Genomic DNA, 23,973 nt, shown 5'->3' with positions numbered 1-23,973 from the left:
TCAAGGAAAGAGGCACTGAGTTTGAAGGTAGGCCTTGAAATACAGCCACAGGTACACTTCCAATTGACTCAAATTATGCCAATTAGCTTATCAGAAGCTTCTGATGCCATGACATAATTTTCTGGAATTTTCCAAGCTGTTTAAAGCACAGTCAACTTAGTGTATGTAAACTTCTGACCCACTGGAATTGTAATACAGTGAATTATAAGTGAAATAATTGTTGGGAAAATTACTTGTGTCTTGCACAAAGTAGACGTCCTAAACGACTTGCCAAAACTGTGGTTGAAAAATAAGTTTTAATGACTCCATCCTACGTGTATGTAAACTTCCGACTTCGACTGTATGCTTAATTTAGAGTTATTTATGCCACTTGGAGTTGGGATATATGTTGATATTTTGAATACATTCTAAGGCTGCATGATGGGACTCTAATGATGATTTGGAAAAAAGTTGCATGATCTCTGATTTGTTATTGTGCCGGCTGCACACACTTCATCAGTCTCTCATTCACAATATGACAAGCACTAGATAATATTTTCAACAGGCCTCAGATATCCTGGTGGCAATTCCCCTTGTGTGGCGTAATACCCCCTAAATAAATCCATGCCTTTTGCGGCCGCCCTTGGGCTGAATATAATGAATATAATTCCCTTCTCCTGGCTGCAATGCTCCAAAGCACCTCTCGCTCACGTGGCTCTCTCAGATGCCCGTCACGTGATCATTTCAGCTAAGTAGGTTACAAGTGAATGAAGACAGACACATCCGGGATGCAACTGCGTGTGTCCCTCTTATCGAATTCCGAAGAGCATATTGAAGATGTTAGAAGTGTCCACATTTATCCTACTTTTCATCATTCATCAAGATGAGTCGGCCTAACAAACAGCAAAAGCACTAGCCTATGTCAATCTACTATTCCCCCATAGTACAAAAGTTGATCTATTCTTGTAGTCAACTTGTCCTTCTGTGCAATAAATGAATATTCCAAACATACTCGCATCAAAAAACCTTTTAAAAGCATTGAGGCTGATGTAACAGATCGGAACATTTAGCTTAAAATGTTGATAAACTATTAGGCTATTTCTTCACATTATAAGCGCAGCAATGCGCACACGGCATTAGGCTATAAATGCGAATATGACAAAATAAAATTAATTAGCAGTAATACACTGTTCTCGAAAGTAACAGCAAATGCAATTATGCATGTAATGCTGTATTTTTATGGTGAAAATTATCTTCCCCAAACTTGAAACTCACATGCAGCCTATGTACCAGTTAGGCTCTACACCGGTTATAAAGCAGATTAATGTGCTTAAGCTATTTGGCCACAATTGTGGTACAAACCTTATCAAAACATATAGGCCTATGGGCTAGGCTACATGAGGTGTGTGACTATGATTTGAAAAAGTCTCAATGCTCTGTTTCTTGCCTTACAAGCTGGGCATCATTCACAAGTGAAAATATATCATTCACAAGTGATAGACCAATATTGTCACCCCATCAGCCTCTTCTGAATGTAATGTTGTCTTTACATATACTAAATAATATATGTGGGTAATGATCATATTAATATTAGGACAGTTGATAAATAAATATAGTAGGCCTAGCCTATAGAAAGCTGATGGGATCATCCTCTTTTTAATAGAGGCTTTCAAAACTCTGTTTTCTCACGCAATTACATAGCCTATAGAATTGTTGTGCAACATGAGCTCATGGGCTCTCATTAAGTGTTTGATAAATATTTTTGAGTGATGAGTGGGACAATAGAGTCCCTAGTACCAGGCTGTTAGCAAGTCTGGTAGGCCACTAATGACCATCAGTAGAATCAGAGCTTAGAGAAGCCTAGTTACCGTCACGTGGAATTTGACCATGGTCATCATGACTCGGGACTGCTGGTGTGGCGGTAATAAGGTCACATTAACAGCCCTTGGCCTGCGTGCGTGCGTGTGTGTGTGTGTGGCGGTAACCTCTGTGTTAGCAATGAGCCTGACGGAACAGTTAATTTCTTCTCTTTTGTAGAGCCAAGCCGATGCGCACTACAAAGGCAGCAAACATGCCAAGAAGCTCAAAGTGCAAGAGACGCCTAAACATAAGACCCTGAAAAACAACAGCACACCCAGCCAGGACAGAGGAAAGAGATTCATGTCCTCCACCACCTCCTCTTCCTCCTCCAGTATCGCTGTCACTGCCTGCAGCTCTGAACAACCAGGTTAATAGCTCATCTTGTTTAAGGTTGAGTTCCAAATGGCACCCAATTCCCTCCATAGTGCATTACTTTTGACTAGAGCCCTATGTGGGCTCTGGTCAAAGGTAGTGCACTATATAGGGAATAGTGTACCATTTGGGACATGCCCATTGTCTACTCTGAATATTTATGCTGCATGCTCTATACAGCCATTGTCTTATTGGTCTTTGTCTCAAGCGTTTGGACTTGTGATGATAAGTGTGTTTGTGAATGTGTGTATGTGCTTCTCTGTGTGTTATTGTTATACCTCAGCTTAGAGGAGCTTGTGAACATGTGTCAGGGTCATTTGAATGTGCTGCCTACATCAATGTGCCGCGTTGGATTGCTAAAGTCACTGACCTATGAAAATGGTGTTGGATTGCATACCCATTGATCTGAGTTGGGAATGGTAGGCTACGCTACCACCTGGGCTGTTGCTTGGTTTAATGATAGATGTATTCGTGCTGGATAAGTAGTGGTGGATCCCAATATCAATAATTTGTTATGATATCGATATGAGCAAGGCATATTGTGAATAAGTTTAACCCCGCCACAACTTAGGGATGTGGCTGGATAAATGTAAGCACCTGCAAATTCATAGACAAAGCTATGGATACAGGGAATGACCATCCATGATATCAACATTATAGGCAAAGTGGCCATCAACAGTTACATTGTTTACAAACAATGGAGTAAAACAAGCTTATATTTTGGGTTCTGATCGGTCACGACAGTTGAATTAAGCTCATGTGGCATTCAGAATTTACTGTGTATTCTTAAAGAATCAATGGATATATATCATTAATTTATGTACCAATTGCAGATTGCCTGTAAAAAAATATATATAAAAAAAAAAGCACCAATCATCATGTGTACGGTCTGTTCCTCCGCAGGTCAGCTCAAATTTACTGGCTAATTCATAGTCATGAAAAGGAAGAAATCGGTCCAAAATGGGGAGTCTGACTCATCAATCCTGAACAGATGGAAGTCAGATGACGTTAGGTTTGATTAAGGTTAGATAAAACCATAGAGGGAGTCTTCTCTTATGGTAACAACGGCATGTATCAATACCTTACAGACATGCAATTCAGACTAGTTTAATACCTTCGAATACATGCAATTCAGACTAGTTTGAGAGAGAAAAGGCTCTCAACTCATTCATTCAATTGATCGCAGATTGCGTGCATCAATGCCAATTCTGTGGCCTGTCGTGGTCAAGCGGTCTAAGCCGCTGCCTCCAGAATACAGCCACTGTATCCGTGCAAGCGAGGTTTCGAGCTAGTGTCCTATCTAATAAAACACACACACCAAAAAAGCCCAATTCCCTGCTTACTAACTCTGTAGCACAACACTTTGTTAAGTGGGTTATGAGGTGGTTTAACTGTTGTATCTGTTTGATTTTCAGTTAAAATAGGGTTACATCCAAACAATCTCTACCCCATGGCGTCTTCAAAATCGTTTTTCCCAGCTGCTGGCCTGGCATTAGCGCCCTCATCTATCCTGTGTAAACCTCTGTGTGAGCCCACACCTGCCAGTCCGGCCCCAGAGATGTCAAAGCCCACCCTCACTAAACCAACCCCAGTGCCTGCTGTGCCTGCTGCCCCCGCCCCGTGCAAGCACTCCGACGAATCAGAGGAGGAGAAGGCCAAGAAGCTTCTCTACTGTTCGTTATGTAAAGTGGCCGTCAACTCCCTCTCCCAGCTTGACGCCCACAACACAGGTTGGCTAAATGGAATCTACTAGTTGCTAATTGTTCATGTGAAACTTTGGCTATGGTTCATATACTGTACATATAATGTAATAATATATGTATTGTCTGGGGAGGTGTAATTTCTGTCCACCTATGGGATGTGCCCCTTTTGGCTCAAGAGCACCCTTTATACGTGACGAATAGCCTCTTTAATTTGCTTGCTTGTTATTCCACATCCTTACCAGGTTCCAAGCACAAAACGATGCTGGAGGCGAGGGATGGAGCAGGGCCCATCAAAGCCTATCCCAGGCCAGGGGCTAAGCTCAAGGTCCAGGCCACCATCACAAAAGGCTCTGGCCTGCAGAATAAGATGTTTCACTGCGAAATCTGTGATGTCCACGTCAACTCAGAAATCCAGCTCAAACAGGTAAAGAAATAGACAATTACAGACAATCTCAACATTTATTCATTGAATTGATCACAAATCCAAAATAATACATTTTACCTCTGTACAAGAAGTGGATTGAGTTGGCAGAACAATTGCCTCAGTGTGTGTGCAACACAACACTCCGTCTTTGTCACAAAATCCTGTACCGCGGTATAGTTTTTTATTTCTACAACTTTTTGTGTATGTGCCATGCCATTGCCTGTGTAGTCAAATTACATTTGAAATGTCATCTTGCAAAGTTGATCATATGAAGTCTCTAATTCATAGAATATGGCCTCCATGAGTCAAACACTAGGCAGGTGGCTTTTATATTTTTCTCCCACAGGTATCTCATAATTACACTGTCAATCTCCAACAAAATTAGCAGATAATAACTTCACATTTATAATGAACAGGCCTAAGGCATGGGTTGTCATTTTTTGGATGGCCGCAGTATGTGCAGGCTTTTGTTCCAAATGTTAAAAAACCTGATAAACTAGTCTTGATTTAAAATGTATTATTTCAATCAATCATGTGTTAGTACTGGGCTGGAATAAAAGCCTGCACATACTGCGACCCTGTAAGACCAGAGCTTCCCATCGCTGAGATATGTCCTACAATCAACTAGATCAAACTGATTAGCTCTGAAGAAATACGAAATCAGTGCCAGTTTTAGTGATTTGCTTATGTCGGCCATATTGAGTTTGTATATACACTATGTTTCAACTGAGTATGAACGACTTTGAAAGGTACTATTTCATGCGCCTACAGGACTTATGTCAACCCTTTTTTGTACTTGTTTCAGCACATTTCCAGTCGGAGGCACAAAGACCGAGTGGCCGGGAAACCCTTGAAGCCCAAATACAGTCCTTACAGCAAGCAGCAACACAGCACCGCCACACTAGAAGTAAGGCAGTATTATCATCAGTCATTTTCCTCAGTTTTGGTGGAGATTTGTCAAATCTACACTGAGTGCACAAAACATTAAGAACACGGCAGGTAGCCTGGTGGGTAGGAGCTTTTGCCTGTAACCGAAAGGTTGTTGGATCAAATCCCCAAGTTGACAAGGTAAAAATCTGTCATTCTGCCCCTGATCAAGGCAGTTAACCCACTTTTTCCCGTGCGCCGATGACATGGATGTTGATTAAAGCAGCCCCCCACACCTCTCTGACTCAGAGGGGTTGGGTTAAATGTGGAAGACGTATTTCAGTTGAATGCATTCAGTTGTTCAACTGACTAACTATTTCCTTTCCACCTTCCTTGTCAGATATATGTGTATAGGTGGCAGGGAAGTCAGGCGCAGGAGAGTCAAACGGAGTGTAAAATTGAGTCTTTTAATAAATGTCCAAGTAACATGCTCCATAACACTAAATAGAAAAATGAATATAAACAAATATGGGTACGAAGACCCGTCGCGCAGCTATACAAAAAACACTACACTGACAATAAACAATCTCTGACAAAGACATGAGGGGAAACAGAGGGTTAAATACACAACAGGTAATGAATGGGATTGAAAACAGGTGTGTGGGAAGACAAGACAAAACCAATGGAAAATGAAAAATGGATCAATGATGGCTAGAAGACCGGTGACGTCGAACGCCGAGCACCGCCCGAACAAGGAGAGGCAACGACTTCGGCAGAAGTCGTGACATTCCTAATACCCCACCTTCCACCTTTCCACCTTCCTTTTGCCCTCAGAACAACTTCAATTCGGCAGGGCATGGCCTCTACAAGGTGTCGAAAGCGTTCCATAGGGATGCTAGCCCATGTTGACTCCAATGCTTCCGACAGTTGTGTCAAGTTGGCTGGATGTCCTTTGGGTGGTGAATCAGTCTTGATACACATGGGAAACTGTTGTGTGTGAAAAACCCAGCAGTGTTGCAGTTCTTGACACACTCAAACCGGTGCGCCTGGCATGTACTACCACACACCGTCCAAAGGCACTTCAATATTTTGTCTTGCACATTCACCCTCTGAATGGCACACATACACAATCCATGTCTCAATAATCTCAAGGTTTAAAAATCATTATTTAACCTGTCTACTACACTTAATCTACACTGATTGAAGTAGATTTAACAAGTGACATCAATAAGGTAGCATAGCTTTCACCTTGATTCAGCTGGTCAGTCTGTCATGCAAAGAGCACACTCAGTGTACAGTATATACACTATGTTTCCAGATGAAAAGAGAATAGCAACTCACTGAAATAATATCCAGTATCCTGAGATAATGTCCTGAGATAATATCTGTATTAATTCAGTTGACAATGTACAGAATTAACTGTATTATCTCACCCGGTGGCTGTTCTCTTTTAATTGATATTACACATTGCCTATGGGTAGTCTGTTTGAGCAGAGAGGCTAGAATCGTCTCTCTGATGGATTCATTTACAGATTTATTTGTTGACTAATCAGTCAATTATAGAATTGGATAGCATTTACACACCTTACCCCCATGTGAATTGTTGTGTCTCATGGAGTTGCTCTCTTCCCCTCAGGCTAAACTGGCATTCCAGAAGGACCTTCTGAAGCCCCTGTCTCAGGCTTTCCTCTCCAGACCGTTCATCCCCACCACAATACCCTCCATCTCCCTCCACCCGCGGCCCAACACCTCCATCTTCCAGAAAGCCGCCCTCCCGACCTCTTTCCTGCGAGCGGCTCCTGGCCCTATCCGGCCAACAGGAGGGTCCATCCTCTTCGCCCCATACTGACCCCTCATCCTGAGCACCAAGGGAGGTCCAGCTTCGTGTGTACAGTGTCCATATTATGACAGCCTCAGAGTCACAAGTAGTTGGTGTCAAACTGTTCCTCAGAGAGCTCTGATATGTGTATGAGAGGTGTTACCATGGCAATGTTCACACTGGTGCAGTCAGAATTACGGAGCTTGACCCGACAACATGTTTCTCCTAAACATGCTGAACCTTAACTGAGGGGAGCATTGAACTGTCTACACCCTGATTGACTTGAATTACCGCGGTTTCTCGACACAATGTAAGGACAACACCAGTCATGTGTACGGTGACCTATTAGGACAGCCTCAGTGTCAGGACTTCTTTCAATCTCACCTTACACATGATCGGTGTGAATTTGTGGTAGTGCTGGACAGCAGAGGAAGTGCTGTGTTGTTTTAGACCGATGATGGGGGCTGGCTTGTCTCCAGTGTTTGTATGGTGGAGAAAGCTATGGGATACAGTGCCATGATTGACCTCAAATCAGGCTTTTTTCTAACTCTTGTGGGCTGAACAACTGACACCAGCTGCGATTAACTCTTTCAAAATCACAATAAACATCCCTGCAAAATCTGGGATGTTTTCCTTCGGTCCTTCAATTTCAGTGTTATTATAAGATAAACAACTGTTTGTTTTTCCAAAGACAAAATGGAGAATTGCACATTAATGCTGACCTGCCTGTTGTCTGGCAGGGACGTCATGGGCATTTGATTTCTATGTGATGTCAACGTTTTTGTCAGGGCACTGTATTGTGACCCCTTAATGCAATAATGTACAGAGTTTAAGATACGTGTACAGTATATACAAAACTGTGTTAGGTAGTATTGTAACAGAGTACTAGAAATAGTTTATGCACACATTGTGGTTTGGAGAGTTTGGAAAATACTGCTTTAAACTTTTTTTTAAATCAAGAAACGAGATATGAATGTTATAGTTGTGCTCCTTTAAGTACGGAATTGTGAGCTTAGGATCAAAATTGAAAAACTGCCATCTCTGGATGATACAGTGATGTCCTTTGCTATGCAAGAAGTTGATAACTATTGTCACCACATTTTAAGCAATATTGTGTACGGTTTTAACCGCGGCAACAACAGCAAGATTTAACCTGTATGGTGTTAATATTGCGACACCCTCATTCTCAGCAGGACTTGTTTCAATCTTAGCAGGACTTAGGCTGTCCTAATATAGACACCGTCAGAATTGATTACAATAGAAGGTGGCTAGATGTTTCTCCACAGGAATTCTTTGAAGGTATGCCTTCAGAAAGTATTCACACCCATTGACTATTTCCACATTTTGTTGTGTTAGAAAAGGGGCTTAAATTAATTGTCATTTTTGATAACGATCTACACAAAATGTTATGTGAAAGTGGATATCTTTTTTGAACATTTGTAAAAACTATTCATGAAAAATAAAACACTAATATATCTTGATTAGATACAGTTGAATTTGGCAGTGTACATACATCTTAGCCAAATACATTTCAACTCCGTTTTTCACAATTCTTGACATTTAATCCTAGTAAAAATTCCCTGTCTTCGGTCAGTTAGGATCACCATTCAGAGAAAATGATTTATTTCAGCTTTTATTTATTTCATCGCATTCCCAGTGGGTCAGAAGTTTACATACACTCAATTAGTATTTGGTAACATTGCCGTTAAATTGTTTAACCTCGGTCAAACATTTCGGGTAGCCTTCCACAAGCTTCCCACAGTAAGTTGGGTCAATTTTGGCCCATTCCTTCAGACAGAGCTGGTGTAACTGAGTCAGGTTTGTAGGCCTCCTCACTTTTTCAGTTATGCCCACAAATATTCTATAGGATTGAGGTCAGGGCTTTGTGATGGCCACTCCATTACCTTGACTTTGTTGTCCTTAAGCCATTTTTCCAGAACTTTGAAATTCTGCTTGGGGCCATTGTCCATTTGGAAGACCCATTTGCGACCAAGCTTTAACTGATGTCTTGAGATGTTGCTTCAATTTATCCGCATAATTTTCATGCCTCATGATGCCATCTATCTTGTGAAGTGCACCAGTCCCTCCTGCAGCAAAGCACCCCTACAACATGATGCTGCCACCCCCGTGCTTCCCGGTTGGGATGGTGTTCTTGCAAGGGGGACTCCCCCTTTTTCCTCCAAACATAACAATGGATATTATGGCCAAACAGTTCTATTTGTGTTTCATCAGACCAGAGGACATTTCTCCAAAAAGTACAATCTTTGTCCCCATGTGCAGTTGCAAACAGTAGTCTGGCTTTTTTATGTTGGTTTTGGAGCAGTGGCTTGTATGTAAACTTCTGACCCACTGGAATTGTGATACAGTGAATTATAAGTTAAATAATCTGTCTGTAAACAATTGTTGGAAAAATGACCTGTTTCATGCACAAAGTAGAGTGTAGCCTAGTGGTTAGAGTGTTGGACTAGTAAGGTTGCAGGTTCAAATCCCCGAGCTGACAAGGTCTGTCGTTCTGCCCCTGAACAAGGCAGTTAACCCACTGTTCCTTGGCCATCATTGAAAATAAGAATTTGTTCTTACCTGACTTGCCTAGTTAAATAAAGGTCAAATAAAAAAATACAAATATGTCCTAACCTACTTGCCAAAACTATAGTTTCTTAACAAGAATTTTGTGGAGTGGTTAAAAATGAGTTTTAATGACTCCAACATAAGTGTATGTGAAGTAAGTATTCAACCCCCTGAGTCAAAACATGCTAGAATCAACTTTGGCAGCAATTACAGCTTTGAGTCTTTCTGGGTAATGCTCTAAGAGCTTTGCACACCTGGATTGTATAATTTTTGCACATTATTATTTAAAAAAATGTTCAAGCTCTGTCAAGTTGATTGTTGGTTATTGCTCGACAGCCATTTTCCAGTATTTTTAAGCCAATTAGTAACATTCAATGTCGTCTTGGTAAGCAACTCCAGTGTATATTTGGCCTTTTGTTTTAGGTTTTTGTCCTGCTGAATGGCGAATTTTTTCCCAGTGTCTGTTGGAAAGCAGACTGAACCAGGTTTTCCTCTAGAATTTTGCCTGTGCTTAGCTCTATTCCATTTATTTGTATCCTAAAAACTCCCTAGTCCTTGCTGATGACAAGCATACCAATAGCATCATTCAGCCACCACTTTGCTTGAATATATGGAGAGTGACACTCAGTGATGTGTTTTATGGATTTGCCCCAAACGTAATGCTTTGTATTCAGGACAAAAAGTTGATGTCTTTGCCAAAATGTTTGCAGGTTTACTTTAGTGCCTTATTGTAAACAGGATGCATGTTTTGGAAGATTTTATTCTGTACCGGCTTCCTTCTTTTCACTCTGTCAATTAGGTTAGTATTGTGGAGTAACTACAATGTTGATCCATCCTCAGTTTTCTCCTATCACAGCCATTAAACTATGTAACTGTTTTAAAGTGACCATTGGCGTCATGATTAAATCCTTGAGCGGTTTCCTTCCTCTCCTGCCTCTTAGTTAGGAAGGACGTCTGTATCTTTGTAGTGACTGGGTTTATTGATACACCATCCAAAGTGTAATTAATAACTTCATCATGCTCAAAGGGAGTTTTAATGTCTGCTTGTCCCTTGTCTTTGTGGTTGAATCTGTGTTTGAAATTAAATTATTGACTGAGGGATCTTACAGATAATTGTATGTGTGGGGTACAGAGATTAGGTAGTCTTGCAAAAATCATGTTATTGAGTCCATGCAACTTATTGTGACTTCTTAAGCAGATTTGTACTCCTGAACTTATTTAGTCTTGCCATAACAAAGGGGTTGAATACTTTTTGACTCAATACATTTCAGCTTTTCATAAAAATATTTTTTGTAAAAAGCTCTGAAAACATAATTCCACTTTGACATTATGGGGTATTGTACGTAGGCCAGTGACAAATTTAATACATTTTAAATTCTGGCTGTAACACAAAAAAATGTGGAAAAAGTCAAGGGGTGTGAATAATTTCTTAAGGCACTGTGCCTCTATGGGTCCACAGTGGGATTTGTAATATGGTGTGTTAACCAGAATTTACAAAGTTCTCCTAAAAGAATTGGTACCATACATGGGTATTTCTAGAATATTAAGTCATTTACACTGCTCAGATGAGACAACAGAGGTTTGTGAGGATGTGAGGACTTGATAAGTGTATAAGATGTATGTATGAGAAAAAAGTATACATGGAAAGTATTTCAATAAAATAATATATTTGTTTCACAACCACCTCAATGTTGTTGTTTTTTACTGCATATTAACAATACTTCTCACCTGAATACAGTATGATCATCCCTGAATTTGAGTGTAATTAGAAATAAATAAAACTGTGTTTGGGAAATGTAGGAGATAATCAATTAAACTACCATCATTATTATCCACTTATCAGGCGCAATGGAACATGAAATTAGATGATAAGGCTTATTTTTCCTCTTTTGTCCTATTTGCTTGAAAAAAAATGTCAAGGCAAGATTTATGAAGATTTACTAAGCATTTGCTTCAGGTGCAAAATTACAACTGTTTTTTCAACAAGTGATAAAACACCAAAAACAATGCTAAAACATGAAACTGCATTATTTACAATTTACTTTAGTTTTATTCTTTCTCGTAACTGTTATTTTACTTGTTTTGCTCTCTCCTCAATGTTTAATTCCGATTTGAATATTTTTCAATATTGGCCCTATGTGAGTGTAAAAACATCATACTGTGGCTTGCAAAAGTAGTCACCCCCCTTGGCATTTTTCCTATTTTGTTGTCTTACACCCTGGAATTAAAATATATTTGGGGGGGGTTGTATCATTTGACTTACACAACACGCCTACCACTTTGAAGATGCTAAATATTTTTTATTGTGAAACAAACAAGAAATTAGACAGGAAAAAATGAAAAAGTCAATACTTTGTAGAGCCGCCTTTTGCAGCAATTACAGCTGCAAGTCTCTTGGGGGTATGTCTCTATAAGCTTGGCACATCTAGCCACTGGGATTTTTGCCCATTCTTCAAGGAAAAACTGCTCCAGCTCCTTCAAGTTGGATGGGTTCTGCTGGTGTACAGCAATCTTTAAGTCATACCACAGATTCTCAATTGGATTGAGGTCTGGGCTTTGACTAGGCCATTCCAAGACATTTAAATGTTTCACCTTAAACCACTCGAGTGTTGCTTTAGCAGTATGCTTAGGATCATTGTCCTACTGGAAGGTGAACCTCCGTCCCAGTCTCAAATCTCTGGAAGACTGAAACAGGTTTCCCTCAAAAATGTCCCTGTATTTAGCGCCATCCATCATTCCTTTAAACCTGACCAGCTTCCCAGTCCCTGCCAATGAAAAACATCCCCACAGCATGATGCTGCCAGCACCACGCTTCATTATGGGGAAGGGGTTCTCGGGGTGATGAGAGGTGTTGGGTTTGTGCCAGACATAGCGTTTTCCTTGATGGCCAAAAAGCTCAATTTTAGTCTCATCTGACCAGAGTACCTTCTTCCTTATGTTTGGGGAGCCTCCCACATGTCTTTTGGCGAACACCAAACATGTTCGCTTGTTTCTTTTTTGGCCACTCTTCCGTAAATCCCAGCTCTGTGGAGTGTACGGCTTAAAGTAGTCTTATGGACAGATACTCTACTCTCCGCTGTGGAGCTTTGCAGCTCATTCAGAGTTATATTTGGTCTCTTTGTTGCCTCTCTGATTAATGCCCTCCTTGCCTGGCCTGTGAGTTTTGGTGGGCGGCCTTTCTTGGCAGGTTTGTTGTGGTGCAATATTCTTTACATTTTTTTAAATAATGGATTTAATGGTGATCTGTGGGATGTTCAAAGTTTCTGATATTTCTTTATAACCCAACCCTGATCGGTACTTCTCCACAACTTTGTCCCTGACCTGTTTGTAAAGCTCCTTGGTCTTCATAGTGCTGTTTGCTTGGTGGTGCCCCTTGCTTAGTGGTGTTGCAGAATCTGAGATCATGTGACAGATCTTGTGACACTTAGATTGCACACAGGTGGACTTTATTTAACTAATTATGTGACTTCTGAAGGTAGTTGGTTGCGCCAGATCTTATTTAGGGACTTCATAGCAAAAGGGGTGAATACATATGCACTGGTCCATATTTTTTTTTCTTTCGAATTTAAAAAAAATTAATTATTTTCATTTCACTTCACCAATTTGGACTATTTTGTCCATTACATGAAATCCAAATAAAAATCCTTGTAAATTACAGGATATAATGCAACAAAATAGGAAAAACGCCAAGGGGGGTGAATACTTTTGCAAGGCACTGTATGTCATATGGGTTTATCCACAAATGTGAGTAAGTATTAGTGTGACTCATGCGGCAGCAGGATTTCATTATGCAAGCAGGTTATGTAAAGAACATGTCTGTCTTTTGATCCTCCTGCCGAGTGCTGTGTAAGAAGCTCAGCATCACTCCACTGACACCACATCTAGCTTATACTCATGTTTACATAAAATCACTTAGTACAGGCTACACTGCATGAGAAAAGCATGCAAGAACAAAAATATGCAATGGCTGAAATGACCAGTTATGTTTTCAGCCATATCAGCGAAATCACCGGACATTTCATATTTAAACAATGTACACATTATCTACATTGGCCATGTTGATCATTTAGTTCTGCAGTATAGTTTTGAGCCTTAATGCTGCTGTTATGACAGGCAAATCTTACCACATACGTCAAAGAACACAATCTAACCCTAGAAAAGCTTTAAGAAATCTTAGGAAAGTATTTTAGCAGTGTGAAAGACTCAAGTCCTCAAGTCTTTTCCCCCTTTTCCTTTGAAGTGAATGCCGAGGTTAAACCGTGGTTGTCATAGTATTATGAAAGCCTTATGTCAGCTTATCTACTCTTTTCACTCGCGCTTGATGCGCTTGATCCCACTTAAACACCCAGGCCCCATGCATAATGTTGAAAGCAAGTCATTACAGTCAAGAGCGCTGAAAGAGGAACACAAGTGGAACAAGTGTCGCAAATCTCCCTTGATTGCAGTTAATGCCAGATTTAGAAAGCATAGTTCTCTCCCTTCATATTTTTAAAATGTCAGTACTTATTAACTTGCACAATTGATCTGATAGGCATGGTTAGCTGGTTTGTGCTACTGTAGAGTAAGAATTAATAGTAAATACTAAATAGCAATAACACTGGGTAGTTCTCATATCATTTTATGCTTGGCCCTACATGAAAATTACCTTGCAAATAATCCAATAGTAAATCATAGAAACATGTACAGTATGTAGGCTACTGAATATTAATGCTATGCCTGCCAGAGAGCTGGTTTCAAGCGCAGGGCGCAGCAGGTGTTTATTTGTAAAGGACTACAGGAGGAGGCAGGTAGCTGGGTCCAGGGGCAGGCAGAAGGTCATAAACAAGGGTCCAAAAGGGCAACAGTACAGGCAGGGAGAAGGCTACAGACATAGTCCGGGAGATCAGGCAAGAGATTGATGACAGGAAATCCGACAGGCAAAAGTACGGGCAGGGAATAGGCAAAAAGGCGTGGTTAGTGAGGATGGCCAAAACTATGGTACACAGGAGGACTAACACGGGAAAACCCAGCACTCCAAGTAGACATGTGTATCAAAACAAACAATACCTCACAAGGATGGGGTGCTAAGAACTGAACTAAATAGTGTGTGTAAATTACATACAGGTGTGTGATCAGAATTCAGGTGATTGGGATTTGGAGAGTGAGCTGCGTTCAGGGGATCTTGATGTGTTTGAGAGTGCGGGCTGGAAAGTGGGCTGGAAAGTGAGCTGTGTTCAGGGGATCTATGTGTTTGAGAGTGTGAGTTGGAAGCAGACGTTACAATGCCCTGAAACACAATTTCTGCCTTCTATGAAAAGGACTCCAAATGGCAACATTTTCTCTATATAGTGTACTGATCAGAGCCCTATAGACCCTGGTGAAAAGTAGAGCATATACAGAGAATAGGGTGCAATTTGGGATGCAAGCACTTTGTTAACAGTCTGCCTGGAGTGCTTTATATGCACAACCATTAGTCTGTTAATCCTTGTGAGACTGGGAGCAAGAGCTCGACTCTAGCCTTCTGTTATGAAAGATGACACCATGGAATCTCTCAGTTTCTCTCAGAGCTAATATCACACTGACATGACTGAACACATTCAGGTAGGAAAGGGAGAATGGACCTCTGTTAAAAACGATTGGGAAAATAAATACAGTAGTTTGCATATGGACATAAACATTTAGAAGAGCATCACTACTTTCAGTTATTCTGGGCTGGCTGCTCACTTCCTCCTGATATATAGAAAGCTCTGTGTTAGTCTTATTGAGTTGGCCCTGGCATCCTCTCTGCAGGGAAGCCCCATTTTGTTCAGTGGTGAGTAATCCAGACAGAAAATATTTACACAAGAAGCAACCTAATATCACACAGTCAATCTCTCATTCATTTAGTAAGTTCACCATTCTGCGATTCTCACTGTTAAACATCGCCTACTACCAATGTTCATCAGTGCTCAGAAACAACCCCAAGCCCTCCTCCACCTTAGACACTTGAAGATCTGAGAGGATATGCTAATAGCTCTACTTTACCCTTGTTGTGTCTTTGGCTATGCCGGATTCAGTGATATGACATGCTATTCTATAAAATAATTTATCCGTAATTAATATCACCTGATTGAGCTAATCATGTAAATGTAATTAACTAGAGTCAGGCACCACGAAATAATATTTATAGAGCTGTTATCTTCCGAATAAACTCTTAAAGACCTAGTAATATCTCCCGGGTGACGCAGTGGCTAAGGGCGCTGTACTGCAGTGCCAGCTGTGCTACCAGAGACTCTGGGTTCGCGGCCAGGCTCTGTTGTAACCGGCCGCGACCGGGAGGTCCGGGGGCGACGCACAATTGACCTAGCATCGTCCGGGTTGGGGAGGGTTTGGCCGGTAGGGAAATGCTTGTCTCATCACGCACCAGCGACTCCTGTAGCGGGCCGGGCGCAGTGCACGCTAACCAAGGTTGCCAGGTGCACGGTGTTTTCTCCGACACATTGGCGCGGCTGGCATCCGGGTTGGATGGCGCTGTGTTAAGAAGTAGTGTGGTTTGGTTGGGTTGTGTATCGGAGGATGCATGACTTTCTACCTTCGTCTCTCCCGAGCCCGTACGGGAGTTGTAGCGACAAGATAGTAGCTACTAAACAATTGGATACCACAAAATTGGGGAGAAAAAGGGGTAAAAATAAATAAATAAATAAATACATTTTAAAAAATTAAAAGACCTGGTAATATTTTACATCAATAGCAGTCAATATTAATCGTCAACTTATTTCAGTCTCATCTGAAAGTTGTAAATTCTTGGTTATCTGAACGAAGCCTGGCTAACAAGTTGAATCAGCAATACAAAATTGGGTTTAATTATTTATTTACTAACTAACTAATCACACAGAATTACATATACAAAGAATGAATTATACCTCGATTACAAATTACGTCATAAAGGAAAACCTCCCTAGCGGGCGGAACAGATATGACAGCTGGTTACACAAATGAAAAGAAACTGGGGTGAAACTTTGAGTGAAAGAGCGGGAAGACTGAGGGACACAGGGAGAAGCTGTGCTATCCTAAATACAGTATCTTATGCATTCTAAATTACCGCCCATTTGGAAAAGGAAAATGCAATAAATATTTACTCTGAGCTGCGCTTCGGTAGGTTGGTGGTAGATGGAAGGCCGTGTTGCCAAACCAAGTCCTTTGTCCTTTGAAGAATGTCTCTGGTGGTCAATTGGATACGTTGTAATAGAGTCGTTGTGTGATAGACGGGATACTCTGTCTGTTCCTTCCTAACTCTCGTTTGCAGCTTCTGTTGCTTACTCAACGGCTAGTAGGTATCACCTCTGTAGTGAATAAGAGTTCAAAATTCATACCATTCGCAACCAAAGCTCACACTGATGTTGGCTTCGTTCTGTAGTTATTATCTGAACCATTCTGACATAGGACCGTCGTCCTCACGTCCTCGGAACAGCAGGTTATATTGTCGTCAAGGGCTTATATAGGAAGGGAGAGGAGGGCGTGTTTGAAAAGTTTTATAGCCCATGTCCCTTCACAGGGGCGGGCCACTGATTGATCAGAGCCCTATGAAAACCCAAATCTCACATTTTAGAAGCTAAAATCACATTTCATCCCATCACGAATAATTTCATATTAAAACATTTAAATTGAACAACAATTCCATGTGAATCCAATAACTCTGATGTGTAGACTTTCCACTGTAGAGTTTATGTCATCTTATCATTGATGTGAATGTCTCAGATGACAACCGAACTGACATCATATTCATTCACTTTTTATGGCTGCAGGGGCAGTATTGAGTAGCTTGGATGAAAAGGTGCCCATTGTAAACGGCCAGCTCCTCAGTCTCAGTTGCTAATATATGCATATTATTAGTATTAGTATTGGATAGAAAACACTCTAAAGTTTCCAAAACTGTAAAAATATTGTCTGTGAGTATAACAGAACCGATATTGCAGGCGAAACCCTGAGGAAAATCAAAACAGGAAGTGGTTTCTATTTTGAAAACTCCATGTTCCATAGTCTACCTTTGCTGGATTTAAAGGGATATGAACCAGATTCCTTTTCCTATCGCTTCCTCAAGTTGACAACAGTCTTCAGACATAGTCACATGAGTTTTGTGGTCACATGAGTTTTGCTCGCGCAACATAATTTGGATAGGTATTGCTTTTCCCTCTCCTACTGTGAAAGACATTTGCGGTTGATATATTATTGATTATATATTTTGAAAACAACCTGAGAATTGATTATAAAAATCGTTTGACATGTTTCTGTGGACATTATGGAAACTATTTGGAATTTTCGTCTGCGTTGTCATGACCGCTCTTTCCTGTGGATTTCTGAACATAACGCGACAAACAAACGGAGGTATTTTGGATATAAGAATAATCTTTATGGAACAAACGGAACATTTGTTGTGTAACTGGGAGTCTCGTGAGTGAAAACATCCGAAGATCATCAAAGGTAAACGATTAATTTGATTGCTTTTCTGATTTTCGTGACCAAGCTTCCTGATGCTAAGTGTACTTAATGTTTTGTCGTGCGATCGATAAACGCTTACACAAATGCTTGAATTGCTTTCGCTGAAAAGCATAATTTCTAAATCTGACACGACAGGTGGATTAACAAAAGGCTAATCTGTGTTTTCCTATATTGCACTTGTGATTTCATGAATATAAATATTTGTAGTAATATTGAATGTAGCGCTATGCTATTCAGCGGTTGTTGATGACACTTATCCCGATATCGGGCTTGCAGCCATAACAAGTTATTAAGTACCATCGCATATGTTCAATTGATTGGATTGCCAGAATATAGTTCATTTCCCCCCACCTTCTGATGTTCCCAGAATCTCTATGTTAACCAAGGGTTTTGCAAATGTAACCTCAGTAGGGTAGAGAGAGGAAAAATGGGGGAAGAGGTATTTATGACTGTCATAAACCTACCCCCCAGACCAACGTCATGACACCCTCTTTTAGGCTAAGTGGAATTAACAACTGTGCAATCCTCTCACATCTCCACAAGTGCCTAGGCCAGGGGGTAGTGGCGGGCACCTATGTGAAGGTAGCCACAATTAGGATTAGCCACAATAATAGAATTTACGATTAGCCTCCAAAATAAAAATCACTAATTGAAAGTGATGCAAATGGTTACACATAGTGTTATCAAGACATATTTGGACTAGGTAGGTAGCCTCAAGGTTAGAGCATTAGATCAGTAACTGAAAGGTTATTGGTTCAAATACCAGATCCAACAAACTAAGAAAGAAAATAGAAATCTGTCACTGTGCCTTTCCTAATTGCTGTACAATGGTGATGTGAGTGTCACTGAGTAGGCTGATATCCACTTCATGGGTGCACAATCCATAGCTTAGGCTGTACTGTGCATATAAGTACGCCCCCAATGCAATTCTAAATCCATAGTGGGATTTTAACCGATTTTTACATTTTTTGTTTTTAATTAACTATTGTCATCTGTTTAATTTATATAACAACATTCCAACCATTATCTAGTCCAAATATGATTCCACTATTTTTAATTAGTTTGAATCATTTTCAATTGGGCACTTTTATTTTGGAGGCGATTCTCAAATTCCACCATTATAGCTAATCCTTATTGTGGCTAGCTTCACACCGGTGTGGCGAGCAAGGAGTTGTTGCTGGATAGGGCCTATAGACCTTTATTCTAAAACCCTAAAGAGAAGCACATGACATGTTGCCAGTGTAAACTAGCTGATAAATCACTTCGGGGCAGCAGCAAGCCTAGTGGTTAGAGTGTTGGACTAGTAACCGAAAGGTTGCAAGATCAAATTCCTGAGCTGACAGGGTACAAATGTGTTGTTCTGCCCCTGAACAAGGCAGTTAACCCACTGTTCCTAGGCCATCATTGAAAATAAGAATCTGTTCTTAACTGACTTGCGTAGTTAAATAAAGGTTAAAAAAAAGTTGAAAGATCTATGACAGTTTATTACAGTTCTCAGATGAATGTGTGGCTGATCATTTTGTGAAGTCATGCATTTAATGACATCACTCTGTGTTCCACATTTGTTCGATGATGGCTCCTGATTTAGAGCAATTTACAGCCAATCAGTACAATGCCATTCAAAGTGAAAAGCTTTGCAGGTTCATTTCTCCTGAACATAGTCCAGTCAAACCATTTCCATTTCACATTCTCTACACACAATTGCTCCACAGTGACAGTAAGCAGTGAGGTGAAGTGTATATGATAGTTCAATAACAACAGACTTTTCTACAGTACAAATGATCTTGTCACACCAGAATTACACCACATCTCAACTGCAAACGAGAATGATTTTGGAACTGGGCACTGAACTTGTTTTCCTGATAGTATGGCGCCCTCTACTGTTATATGTGATATAACAAAAGCGCATTGAATTAAAAAAATAATAATTGGACATCCTTTGTGTTTTGTGATCTTTTATTATTCCCATTTAATGCTTCTTGTTTGCTTTTACTTCTTTTCATTTTACTATTTTACTGTAAATGATTTTAAATGCACTTTAAAGTTTGATTTCACTTTTAATTTGACCATCTTTCTATACTAACTACAGGTGAAAGATCTGATTTGGAATGCAAATAGAGCATTTATCACCACAAAAATGACCAGCCTTTTGTCATGACGTGGCCCTTTCTGGGTATAGATCGTAGCATCCCCCTCTCTATCTCCTACACCCAGGTTCTGTTATCTCAGGTCGTGCATTTCTGGAGGAGACTCTCTTCCTTTGGGAATGCAGAAAGAGAGCCACATAGAGAGTGTCGTGGAAATTTCCTCTATTTACCAAATCATGAGAGCAAACCACACACAAGTCAGAGTTAGTTATCAAAGTCCATCTTTAATTACATGAGCTCTATTACAACCCTGTGACTCTCAGATTAATTCAGTGTCTAAAAAGGAATTCTCTGAGAGTCCCTTCCACATTGCAACTGAGATCCTTTAATAGCAAAAAACACACATAGTCAGACAGCATAGACATAATAAATCGTTCAGCTTTGTCTCCTAAACTATGTTATTTTCTCAAACTCAGAACCATAAACCAATCCTCCATGTCAACAGGCATATGTCAAATCCATCCTATCTTGACAAGATCACAGAGACACACTGACTGGCACACAGACATTGTGGAGCCAAGAGATACACGCTTGACCTCTCCCCTCTCTCCGGCCCAAGCAACTTAGTCTTGACATAGAACAGATACTGCAACCCCGCCACAGTATTATACAAACCCATTCTGATGAGAAGTAACTTACAAACATATGATGAACACTAAAACATCTTACCTATGTTACCAACCAATTCTGATTATTCCCCAACAAGAGAACAAAGGATTTCAACATGGCGAACTCCTAAATTCCCAAAATGGGAATTTGATACAAAAGGTCCACTTGTGAGAAGGTGGGAATGGTTCGTGGACACTTAAGGGACGAGTGTGTTTCATTTGGTGACCTCAGAGAGGACAGGAAACACACATAACTATATCTCTGAATGTGTACATTTCTCAATTATGGGGTTTGCATCTAATTCTTGTATAAAATGAATGAGTAAAGATTAAACTATTTGTGAAATGATATAAGGTTTCCTTTAAAGTTTAACTAAGTCATTGGCCCTCCCCCATGAGCACAGACATGATCTGGCGTCGTGGAACAGTCCTTTTCTACTGTTACGAATAAAACCACCTCCTGAGGAAATCCTCTTCAGACCACAAAAACAGTACAAGCTAAGGTTGTAATGGTTGTTGAATGCCTAACCATACCACATGGAGCATTGGCTACACGGCTGGAAATGGTTAAACCATGAGACTATCGATTCCTACAGAATAAGGACAAATCTTAGATAATAATTACTAGTCTGCAGCTAGAAATTATGTCAACCTGGGATGCGAAGATAGACAACCACCGAAACACCTATTCTATGAGAACATTTCTAAATGGTACTTTGAAGTAACCATTCTAACCAGGAAATACTTTGATCTTCAGGGAAGCAGAGAGAGCGACGATGATGAACTGACTCCAACAGACGGACCAACAGAAATCACGACGACACACTGGGCGTAAATATAAATTGATTGCAATTATTCCCGAATGAGTGAGCGTTCATGTGCAAAGGATTAGCATTTCAATTAATATAATTATCAACTGTGTAGTGATTCCTTTTTGTCTTTCCGGCCTGTTCTCAGTCCACACCCACTTCCCTTTGTCCACCAAGCCGTCATATCAGCTAGCCCACTAGGGAGCCTCCCCTATCATTTCCTTGTAACCATAACTGTTGTTTGTTTATGCGTTTCTGTGATTATTTAGTTGGTAAATAAATTATTAAGACAATTGGTGTATGGATGATTCATAGTAAAGGTTGGGTTCGTGCAGATAACCAACAGTTTGGAATGAGACTAACGTGAGTTAAAGAATAATTCATTAATTAGAAGACTAATTGATCAGATATTAAAATATCTGAAGAGTTATATTAGGAAAATTATAACTTGGTAACCTGAAGATATTCCTTGGTGCCCCGACTTCCTAGTTAATTACATTTACATGATTAGTTTAATCATGTAATAATAATTACAGAGAATTGATTTGATAAAATAAGTCTTCACTTTAATGATGCCAAAGACAAAACACTTTCTTTGAAGGAAAGAAGTTCCAGTAAGGGACGGTAAAACAATAAGGATCTGTTGGTAATGACATAAAATGGAAAATCAATCAATGAATCGTATTGACAGCAATCACTTTTTTTCCCTCTCCACTACATTTTGAGAGTAACAGAATGATCAGTTCACTTAATTGGCCTTTGTGGGTGTTTGACTCACATTTCTTAGAAATGAAATCAACTGTTGTCAACTATGTGTCCTAAAGACTAGTCTCTCATGACAGACGTTAACGTAGGTGTAACTCAAATATAAAGTTGAATAAAAACACATGGCTGACTGTTTGCTATGATGCTGCAATCAAGAGACAGTTCAGACCTCTTGAGATGGCTCACCTCGTGATTGACAGGAGGACTATCCTTCAACCACTCCCCTGTCAGGAGGGCAGAAAAAGGAACACAGACACCTTACTGTTATAGGATCTGGCCTGCACATGATGCACAGCACTCTGGGCCAGGTCGGGACGCTGCAAGACATGCGGTTCAGCTCGGGATCCGACACAACCTTCTGAGATGAGCCTGGACAGTCAACCTCCCTCAGGATCATCAGAGGGGTTTCTGGGGTCGACACACAGCATGGACTCCCAGAGGAATTTAGCCTTGCACCGGTCAGCAGTTCCTGCACGGTGAGTGACTTTGAATTCGGAACCAAGAGATGGAGCTGTAGCCGGGTTGTTACCATTGGAGACTTGAGCAGTATGCTACTGTTACTAGAGACCGAGTTGCATCCGGTGGTAACCTCAGATCCAAGAAAATGCATTGTCTGTCACAAGAGACTATTCCTATGGATTCCTGAAAAGTGAGGAGAGTATTTGGAGATTACAAACTAGGCCTAGTTGAATTTACACTACTTCTAAATAAACGGACATCTTGAATTGAAAGGCTGTGAGAAATCTTTTTTTTTACATTTTCGAACTGCTTTTAGGCATAAGCGACAGAAGCTGTAAGTTCAACACTTGGTTGTGCAGCAGCAGTTTTTCCTGTTTTGTCAGTCACTGACAGTCACGCAACAGTGCTTTCAGAAAGTATTCACACCACATGTTGTTGCGGTGTGAACAAACTACTGTACAATTCCTAAGCTATCATTCATCACATTAACACGTAGACCTAGTTCCATCTCAGTGATGCTTTGACCTGCTTGCTTTGACTCTTAAAAGGATCACTTTCCCCCAAAAAATCATGGTTTTTGAGTATAAGTCCGCTGTTGATATGGTCCCAAAAATGTAACATGTCAGCAGGAAGGTTTTTATGATAGAGCTTTTTTGAGTAAAAAAAAGTAAAAAAGCAACCAACAAATTGAGTAAAAAGCAAAAAATTGGATGCAACATTCACCATATTATTGTCCATGGAAGAATGGGCCACAGAGGTCATCCTCAGTGTGGAACCCTTACAGTCACTACACTGACATAGGGAGAATTTGAATTGCATTTCCTTGATTCCTTGCATCCTCTCGTTGCCTCCTTAAAAACCATTGGATGAGATCAGAAAGGAGGGACCTCCCTTCTGATCTTTCAAACCCCAAAAGGAGGCCGAAGGACACAAGGAAAGGCAATTGAGATTCTCATTGTGTGACATTTAGTAAATTGGTCTCCTTCAGAGTGGCAGGTGCATGCAACCCTGGAGGTCAGGTGCTTGAAATGGGTCATCAATATGTCAGCAGCACCCCCTGCTGGCATAGATATGTGGCTGTGTCACTTCATTGTCGGTTCTCTCCGAGAAGACACAACTGTCCAATATGACAGTGC

At 40.5% G+C, this 23,973-nt stretch overlaps 1 protein-coding gene across 2 annotated transcripts in view; it reads left to right on the top strand.

Moving 5' to 3' along the window:
• The window catches only part of LOC110527600 (zinc finger protein 385B), a 148,878-nt gene extending 137,605 nt beyond the window's left edge, over positions 1-11,273 (top strand). For both annotated transcript variants that reach the window (XM_021608989.3, XM_021608990.3), the window contains 5 exons: positions 2,017-2,206; positions 3,627-3,941; positions 4,157-4,338; positions 5,144-5,245; positions 6,842-11,273. In XM_021608989.3, coding sequence (XP_021464664.3) covers positions 2,017-2,206; positions 3,627-3,941; positions 4,157-4,338; positions 5,144-5,245; positions 6,842-7,054 — 1,002 coding nt within the window. In that variant the 3' untranslated portion in view covers positions 7,055-11,273. The remainder of the gene's footprint in view (positions 1-2,016; positions 2,207-3,626; positions 3,942-4,156; positions 4,339-5,143; positions 5,246-6,841) is intronic.
• The last annotated feature ends 12,700 nt before the right edge of the window (positions 11,274-23,973 follow it).

The sequence above is a fragment of the Oncorhynchus mykiss genome, chromosome 7 (genome assembly GCF_057628025.1).
Source record: "Oncorhynchus mykiss isolate SJ-2025 chromosome 7, ASM5762802v1, whole genome shotgun sequence".
Taxonomy (NCBI): Eukaryota; Metazoa; Chordata; class Actinopteri; order Salmoniformes; family Salmonidae; genus Oncorhynchus; species Oncorhynchus mykiss.
The sequence above is the reverse complement of the archived record's forward strand: the minus strand, read 5'-3'. Positions and strand labels throughout refer to the sequence as shown.